Below are 9099 nucleotides of genomic sequence, written 5' to 3'. Positions count from 1 at the left end.
TTCAACAACATTGTTTTAACAGACAAGCAACATACAATCAACTAACTGTCTGTAGATTATAAACTGCAATTTACTTTCTATTCTATGGATTTTATAAAAAGTGCATGTTGACTGTCAGCCTGTCTTTCTCAACAGGTTATTATCTAATAGTAACTACTCAGAATTAATCTATCAGTTGATAGTCTACAGCCATGTCAACATATGATCAAGAGCATATATCTTTAATCAAGGGTCTCAAATGCATCAGATAACTAATTACTTAACCATCTCTTTTTTATTTTCCCAAAATCACTAGTTTATTATCTGTTGATAGTCAACTAAACATTAGTTGCACATCTGTTGCTTGTCAACTAATGTACAGTTTACGTTCAGCAGACTATTAGTAGGCATTCTCTACTAAGCATATGTAGATACATTTTAGGACTGTCCAATTAAAGTGAAAAACAGTTGATAACTGTAGAAAGTCAATAAGCTATTAACAGAACACATACAATCATCCATTAATAATAGACAACAGATTTACCATTTAAGATAAGAAGTCAGTACCAGACGATAAAATACAATAGACAAAACACTACAGGCAGGATATGAGAGAACGTTGTTTTATTAACAATATGTTAACACAAACCCATTGTTCACCAGGGTATCAGATCATAAAACAAAAAGAAAAACAATAAAATAAACATGCTGCACTGGCAGCACCATGTCACCGTATAGGGGTCACGCAACTTCACCATCAGCACACCAACATTTCACATTATGAAAAAATAAAACTTGCCTGTTTAACAATCTTACAAACAAACAAAAATATCCTGCTAACATCCTGTTACATCCTGCATACATTCAGTCTTTCTTGGCAGAAAAGGGGATGAGCTGTTTGTTGTTTTTCATTTCAATTATCTTTTCTGCCAGCTCACCAACTATTTTTTTCTGACAAATTTGTGCTAGTTTTAGAAGTGTGTATTTACCCTTGAACTGGCTTAGGAGACTTTTGTCAGCTATGTAAATCTCGGCAATTGCTGCCGTGTCTTTCACGGCATTTCTTGAAACGCGAGCTTTCTTGAAAGCTGTGGTCATCCGGAAGCCTCTTTGCACATGTTTGAGGACACGCCGATATCTTTTCACCACATCCGAGATTGAGGCAACTGAAAGAAAAAACAATGTGAAGAAATCACCAATGAGTTCTGTTTTGTGTCTTGTGTGGTGTCTTAGTTGCAGGGTGAGACACAGGGTGAGACTTAGTTGCACAGTGCTTCCCAAAAAGCTGCAACTTGGATGAAGGTGTTTATCTTTGATTCAGAACATTTATTGTATTTTATAGTAGGCAGTGTGAGAGCAGTCTGCCAATTAAGCCCATGCAAGACTATTTGCTGATTACTGGTTAAAAAACAAAGAGAGATAAAAACTAGTCAGGATATTCTTCATATTTAACTATTAATTACAGGTTCACCTCATCCAGACATAATAGGTAAGTGCAGACAAATTGTTTCTCTATTTACTTCATTCGAAACATTTTTAAGAAACCTGTAATAAAAATACAAGTTGAATGCAGATCGTCACTGATTGAAGAAAAACAAACAGCACAGATTTCAGAATTGACACATTGATTTCATGTAATTCAAAAGAGAGATGATAAGATTGATATTGGTGGACAGTGTGCAGAATGTCTCAAATCCTAAAAATATAACCTCAACACTTGATACCTAAACAAATACAGCATGTCTTAAGAGCCTACCATACCTCGCTCTCCTTTTCCGCCTGACCTCTTTGCCTTTTTGTTTTCCTTCTTTCTTTTTTTGCTTCTCTTCTTGCCATTCTTCTTTTTATACTTCTTTTTCTTCTTTTCCTTATCTGAAGAGTCAGAGGTAGAGCTGGAGCTGGAGTCACTGCTGGAGTCAGAGCTTGAATCAGTGCTAGTGTCAGTGCTGGTGTTCACCATCATGGCCGGTGGCCCCTCATCTCCAGTGGCCATTATCTCAATGTTCCCATCTGTCAAATGATAAAACAAACATAAATAAAGTGTAAAGCATAACTTCACCCTCAGCTCTGTGCCTATAGGCACCACAAAACTTTAAAGAATGTAATTAATGTGGTGGAGATAACATTGTGTTTAAGGAGACATTACAAATAATGTGTACAAAATCTCTCAGGTTGTATATGTACAAAAAGAAGAAAATGCATTAGTGTTCTACTTCCCAGGTGCATTGTATAGAACTTTTCTATAACTATTAGGATATTTCAGTGACTTTTACCCAGGGTAGAGGCAGCAGTTATCAGGTTATACAAGAGAAGTAATTTCAATTCTTCATTCAAATTTCTTACAAATGACAACTAAATTAACATTATTAAAGTAATTTAACAACTAAATCTGTAAGTATTATGGTCTAAATAAAAGTATGTTTATATGTAAATATCCTTTTCTGTTAATATTTTTTAAGCAGAGTTAAACACTAAGTCTAGACCTACTATGGAAAAAGTAGATGGCTACTGAGGCACCCCTTTTTTGTTTCAATTAAATATCATGGACAAAAAGCAGCAGCATATAGCTTTAGATCAAATTACTTTCACATATGCATGTCTTCACTTTTTCAGATTGATAATTTTCCAAAATAATATGGAAATGCTGGCAGTAATATTTTTAAACATATTGTTATGGTACTGGCAGAATTCCTTTGAATCCCACACAAGTTCTGGAGGTCCACCTGCTGTACTTATCCATACCTTGTTCTCGTGCAGACCTCTCTTCAAGTTGCTTCCTCAGCAAGTCATTTTCCTCCTGCAGCTCATCCACCCGAGACTGGAGCATCTCAGCCTTGTTTTTCCACAGAATGTGTTGTTTAACAGGCTTGAGACTGTCCATCTTACCAGCTGCACAATATGACATATAAAATTTTTAATATATGTAAGTGGCACAGAGTCAAAATTAAAAGCTAGCCCTGTTGCCCCCAGTTGTTATATTACCTTATGGCTAATGTGTATAATGTGTGTTTAGACTAATAAATCTGAGAAAAAACATATTGGATGACTTGGGGGTGAGTACATTATCTGTAAATCTTGTGGCCTTCTCCTTTAAGGAAACATTAAAGAATTACAAATAATGTGTACAAAATTGATATATACTGAAACAAAAAAAAATGCATTAGTGTTCGACTTTCAAGCTGCATTGTTTAGAACTTTGCTATAACTTAGAATATTTCAGTGAATTGTACCCAGGGTAGAGGCAGCAGTCATCAGGCTATACAAGAAAAGTAATTTCAATTCTTCAATGTTAATGACATTATTAAAATAATTAAGAAATAACTAAAAAAAAAAAGTAATACTGTACATGAATTACCCAATCAAATCTTTCTCAATTATATCAGACGCGTATTTCTGTGACACATCGTCCGGCGCGAATTTGTGTCCATTCGTGTATTTTAATTGACTTTGTATATTGTTTCGCGTGACGAAATAACATCAGCTTCATGTAAACTATCTTTAGGTCTATAAACACAACTTACCACTTTTGTTCGTGGATTCGCCTCCATCTTCGCTCTGGGCATTTGCCCTCCGTGCCTTTGCCCGGGTAAAATGCATGGTACCCAGCGTACTGCTCCCAATGCCAGGTGAGGGACGATGCACTGAATGTGCTGGATCAAACATGTTGATGCTGAATAGTAAATTGATAATGATTTTACTTCACATGCAAGTAATAAAAAATACTTTCTATAAGAAAAAAGAACAATATTACCCAAAAGAAGTTAACTCTTACCATTTGGACAACCAAATTTTCAGGCGGTGAGATTTTGGCCAATCCGATTGTAGAAGTGCTTGGTCACGTGTGAACACTCATCCATGGTTGGTGTATCTGATAACATAATTAGCCAATGAAATGAAAGTGCGCCAATTTTTAATTCTTTGGTTGTCTTGGTCGTTAAATTGAAGAATAGTTAGCCTACTAGCTCTTCCGGCTAGTGATGGGAAGTTCGAATCATTTAAGTGACTCGGTTCTTTGATCAGAAATAAATTAAAATGTTGCGTTTTCAATAAAAAATACCCCCAATACGTTAACATACAGACATTTTGGCTATAGTTCCAGTTATGAAAATATTACAATGTAACTAAGGACATATTATAATAAACATAATGAGCAGCTCAACATCATATCTTTCAGTCTGAGTCGTTCGTTCTTTTAAATCTATTGCACCGCATAGCGTTTATGGGAGTCACGTGTCAAAAGAACGAACGACTCAGGACTCGAAGACTCATTGCTGAGAATCATTCAAAACTGTTTCCTGTATATAACATACGGAGGTTTTGCGATGCTTTGCGCATGCCCGCCCAATAGAAAATGAACGAATCACTCTCCGAGACGACTCGTTTATCTGAGTCATTTAAAAGATTCGTTCAAAAAGAACGAATCGTTCAAGAACGACCCATCACTCCATAGTATGGATTCACTGGAGAGAAAACTTTTGACTAAAGTTTATGTTAGAGAAACTAAAAAATCATCTTTAAAATTAATAAAATGGTTGCAAACGATTGGCTTGTTGAAACGGAAAATTAAATGCAAGAACTGTGGGCATAAACTGAGCATGGTTGCTTCCCAGACCAAGGATTATTTCATCTGGTAAGAATAAATTATTGTAAACTGTAATGTTAGTTTCATATTTTGTAACTCTTGTATCTCACTACTATGAGCACAATCATTTGTTTGTTGTATTTCTTTAAACACCTTATTACTTTTTTTAAACAATTTAAATATTTCTCAACATGTACTTCAAATGTTTTGAGATATTGGTAGTTAACATGATTCGATTTTACAAGATTTTTTATATTAATTATATATCCAATTTACTCAGTGTGTGTGTGTGTGTGTGTTGAAGGGCATATGTAAAAAAAAAATATATATATATATATATATATATATATATATATATATATATATATATATATGTTTATCATACAATTTGATGTCCTAAAACTTCCCAGGGAGTGTCGACGTAAAAGATGTGGACGGTTGAAAAGAAGTGTTAGGTCAAAGTCACTCTTCTCACAATCACACTGCAGTCTATTTACATGGATGAAGTACATACATAGGTAAGCAATGCAAGCATATTACATAAGTACAATATTTGGATATTACACTATGTGTTTAGAGCTTGAGTACATAGATTACAATTTCACTACAACACGTTATCATAGTTTATGTCGGTATGGATTAAAAAGGATATTATACAATAATAGCAAAATATATTATATTTCAAAAGCATGTCCCATACTATGTCATCATAGCCATATGTTACAATAACCAAAACATAAAAAAATGTATAAACATGACTATATATATATATATATATATATATATATATATATATATATATATATAAATTTTTTTTATTTAATTTTTTTGGGATTCCTCACCGTCACTAGGGGGCTCTCTCTAGGTCTCCGGCTGTGAGAGGTAACAGCATCACCCGGGGATCGATCCCCAAATGATGCTGTTACCTCTCACAGCCGGAGACCTATAGAGAGCTGATTGGCCGAGCTCTCTCTCTCTCAGAGGGGATCAGGGGCGTCTGTGAGCTCGCGCACGTGGAAGGAGTGGCTAGTGCTTTCCTCCGGGCGATCGAACCAGCGATCCCCGGATGATAGGGCGAGCACTTTACTACTGCGCCACTCGGAGGCCCAACATGACCATAATTTTAAGTATGTAAATTTCTTAAAGGTTCCAGCTTCTAACAGATAATTGTGGAGATGTCTGTGATGCACTGAGCATTACTTCTGTACGACAGTTACAGTTGACAGAATGTGTTTTTATGTTAATGTTTTTTTATGTTTAGAATTTGAGCAGCAGCATGTCAACAGTCAAAAAACTAGTGGCCAAAATAAAATATACAAATTATGTTTTGTTTACTATTTATATTCTTTGTTATTATGCTTTCTTAATGTGAAAATATACTGTCCTTGTTTAATGATAATCATTTTTGTTAATCCTTTGTAGATTTGCACAGGGTTTACATCTACGGCAAGTAGACATGCTTCAAGATGGCATTGCAAAAAGCACAGCAACACTTTCTATGATGTCAAAGAAACTCAGAAGAATTTGTGTAAAAAGCCTGAAAAAGCACAGAAAGAAAAAGAAGCAGAAAGTTGGTGGAGTTAATGTCATTGTTCACATTGATGAGAGCAAGTTCTGCCATAAACGCAAGGTAATGTAATCTAAATGTTCAATGCACTTGATGAAATGTGTTTTTAGAACCTGAAAGAATTGACATCGGTATGTGCATTGTAGTTTAGGATAGATCAGTGTTTTTTAAATGTTTTATACCAAGTACCACCTCCAAAAATATTGGAAAATATTACCACCATAATGACCAGCATTAAAATACAGTAGCATAGTAGGCCTAACTATTCAGCTACAGCTCTGCAGAGTTTAAAAGTGAGACAGTCAGCCACATTGAACATTAACACTGCACAGTGCTTACTAACAGATAAATAATAAACTTAAACTTAAAAACTTAAATAATGATTTAATTAAAATGTTAAATAGTTAAATAAAAACTACTGCACATGTGAATGTAAAAATTAAAAACCTTTTTTTTTTACGTTTATTGCTAAGTTTATTGATAAATTTTTTAAAATTTCTTTATAAAACTGGCATCTGTCCATTCCTTTACGCTACTAATCAGAGCCGGATGTTGTGACATGCAGACTGTAAAAAATGTCTATTATCATGTAATTATTTCTGACTAGTAATACATTTCCACAGTGTCAAGAGATTATTCAGATTATTTTCTAACACTGTTCATACTGTTTTGGTAGTATGGAAGAGGACGCTTTGGTAACACCTGGAAGAGAAAGCGAACATGGGTTTTTGGTATACTTGAAATCAAAGCTGCAAGCAGACGTCCAATTCTTCGACTTGTGAAGAGAAGAAACAAGGAGACCCTTGTTCCAATCATCAAAAAACATGTCAAAAGAGAAAGTCTTGTAGTGAGTGATGAGTGGAGAGCGTATGCCTGCCTTTCCCAGGAGGGCTACAAACATGTGAGAGTCAACCACAGCCAGAATTATGTAGATCCACAAACAGGACTACACACTCAAAACATTGAGAGAGCGTGGCAGACATATAAGAGGGAAATTTGGCGTATGCGGGGGAATCGGTCTGAGAACGTCTTAAAAAAACAGCTCTGCTTCATTGAGTGGACTTACTGGTTAGCCAGAAGACATAAACATGGTGTACTTGGACGACTTCTCAAGGACATAAGGAATGGTATGTGGTGTATGTATATTTATATATATATATGCTTTACACTTTATTTATGTTTGTTTTATCATTTGACAGATGGGAACATTGAGATAATGGCCACTGGAGATGAGGGGCCACCGGCCATGATGGTGGACACCAGCACTGACACTAGCACTGATTCAAGCTCTGACTCCAGCACTGACTTCAGCAGTGACTCCAGCTCCAGCTCTACCTCTGACTCTTCAGATAAGGAAAAGAAGAAAAAGAAGTATAAAAAGAAGAATGGCAAGAAGAGAAGCAAAAAAAGAAAGAAGGAAAACAAAAAGGCAAAGAGGTCAGGCGGAAAAGGAGAGCGAGGTATGGTAGGCTCTTAAGACATGCTGTATTTGTTTAGGTATCAAGTGTTGAGGTTATATTTTTAGGATTTGAGACATTCTGCACACTGTCCACCAATATCAATCTTATCATCTCTCTTTTGAATTACATGAAATCAATGTGTCAATTCTGAAATCTGTGCTGTTTGTTTTTCTTCAATCAGTGACGATCTGCATTCAACTTGTATTTTTATTACAGGTTTCTTAAAAATGTTTCGAATGAAGTAAATAGAGAAACAATTTGTCTGCACTTACCTATTATGTCTGGATGAGGTGAACCTGTAATTAATAGTTAAATATGAAGAATATCCTGACTAGTTTTTATCTCTCTTTGTTTTTTAACCAGTAATCAGCAAATAGTCTTGCATGGGCTTAATTGGCAGACTGCTCTCACACTGCCTACTATAAAATACAATAAATGTTCTGAATCAAAGATAAACACCTTCATCCAAGTTGCAGCTTTTTGGGAAGCACTGTGCAACTAAGTCTCACCCTGTGTCTCACCCTGCAACTAAGACACCACACAAGACACAAAACAGAACTCATTGGTGATTTCTTCACATTGTTTTTTCTTTCAGTTGCCTCAATCTCGGATGTGGTGAAAAGATATCGGCGTGTCCTCAAACATGTGCAAAGAGGCTTCCGGATGACCACAGCTTTCAAGAAAGCTCGCGTTTCAAGAAATGCCGTGAAAGACACGGCAGCAATTGCCGAGATTTACATAGCTGACAAAAGTCTCCTAAGCCAGTTCAAGGGTAAATACACACTTCTAAAACTAGCACAAATTTGTCAGAAAAAAATAGTTGGTGAGCTGGCAGAAAAGATAATTGAAATGAAAAACAACAAACAGCTCATCCCCTTTTCTGCCAAGAAAGACTGAATGTATGCAGGATGTAACAGGATGTTAGCAGGATATTTTTGTTTGTTTGTAAGATTGTTAAACAGGCAAGTTTTATTTTTTCATAATGTGAAATGTTGGTGTGCTGATGGTGAAGTTGCGTGACCCCTATACGGTGACATGGTGCTGCCAGTGCAGCATGTTTATTTTATTGTTTTTCTTTTTGTTTTATGATCTGATACCCTGGTGAACAATGGGTTTGTGTTAACATATTGTTAATAAAACAACGTTCTCTCATATCCTGCCTGTAGTGTTTTGTCTATTGTATTTTATCGTCTGGTACTGACTTCTTATCTTAAATGGTAAATCTGTTGTCTATTATTAATGGATGATTGTATGTGTTCTGTTAATAGCTTATTGACTTTCTACAGTTATCAACTGTTTTTCACTTTAATTGGACAGTCCTAAAATGTATCTACATATGCTTAGTAGAGAATGCCTACTAATAGTCTGCTGAACGTAAACTGTACATTAGTTGACAAGCAACAGATGTGCAACTAATGTTTAGTTGACTATCAACAGATAATAAACTAGTGATTTTGGGAAAATAAAAAAGAGATGGTTAAGTAATTAGTTATCTGATGCATTTGAGACCC

General features: G+C 35.4%; 2 protein-coding genes across 4 annotated transcripts; one reads left to right on the top strand and one right to left on the bottom strand.

The window, feature by feature from the left end:
* Window positions 1-588: 588 nt before the first annotated feature.
* LOC128545400 (protein FAM133-like) lies at window positions 589-3972 on the bottom strand. Of its 2 annotated transcripts, XM_053515632.1 has the most exons (5): window positions 3752-3970; window positions 3501-3649; window positions 2722-2868; window positions 1741-1989; window positions 589-1145 (listed from the first exon to the last, which is right to left on the bottom strand). In XM_053515632.1, the coding sequence occupies exons 2-5, from the start codon at window positions 3640-3642 to the stop codon at window positions 844-846; spliced, it is 840 nt and encodes a 279-aa protein (XP_053371607.1). In that variant the 5' UTR covers window positions 3643-3649; window positions 3752-3970; the 3' UTR covers window positions 589-843. The 2 variants fall into 2 exon arrangements, with proteins under 2 accessions (XP_053371607.1, XP_053371608.1); XM_053515633.1 differs by having other exon boundaries at window positions 3501-3972.
* On the top strand, window positions 1264-8740 carry LOC128545399 (uncharacterized). Of its 2 annotated transcripts, none has more exons than XM_053515631.1 (6): window positions 1264-1468; window positions 4972-5079; window positions 5984-6191; window positions 6805-7255; window positions 7328-7588; window positions 8184-8740. In XM_053515631.1, exons 2-6 carry the CDS (start codon window positions 5063-5065, stop codon window positions 8483-8485), a joined length of 1239 nt encoding a protein of 412 aa, XP_053371606.1. In that variant the 5' UTR covers window positions 1264-1468; window positions 4972-5062; the 3' UTR covers window positions 8486-8740. The 2 variants fall into 2 exon arrangements, with proteins under 2 accessions (XP_053371606.1, XP_053371605.1); XM_053515630.1 differs by lacking the exon at window positions 1264-1468 and adding an exon at window positions 4051-4609.
* The last annotated feature ends 359 nt before the right edge of the window (window positions 8741-9099 follow it).

Source organism: Clarias gariepinus, chromosome 17 (genome assembly GCF_024256425.1).
Source record: "Clarias gariepinus isolate MV-2021 ecotype Netherlands chromosome 17, CGAR_prim_01v2, whole genome shotgun sequence".
NCBI lineage: Eukaryota > Metazoa > Chordata > Actinopteri > Siluriformes > Clariidae > Clarias > Clarias gariepinus.
Note: the sequence above shows the minus strand (reverse complement) of the source record. Positions and strands in the feature narration are given on the sequence as shown.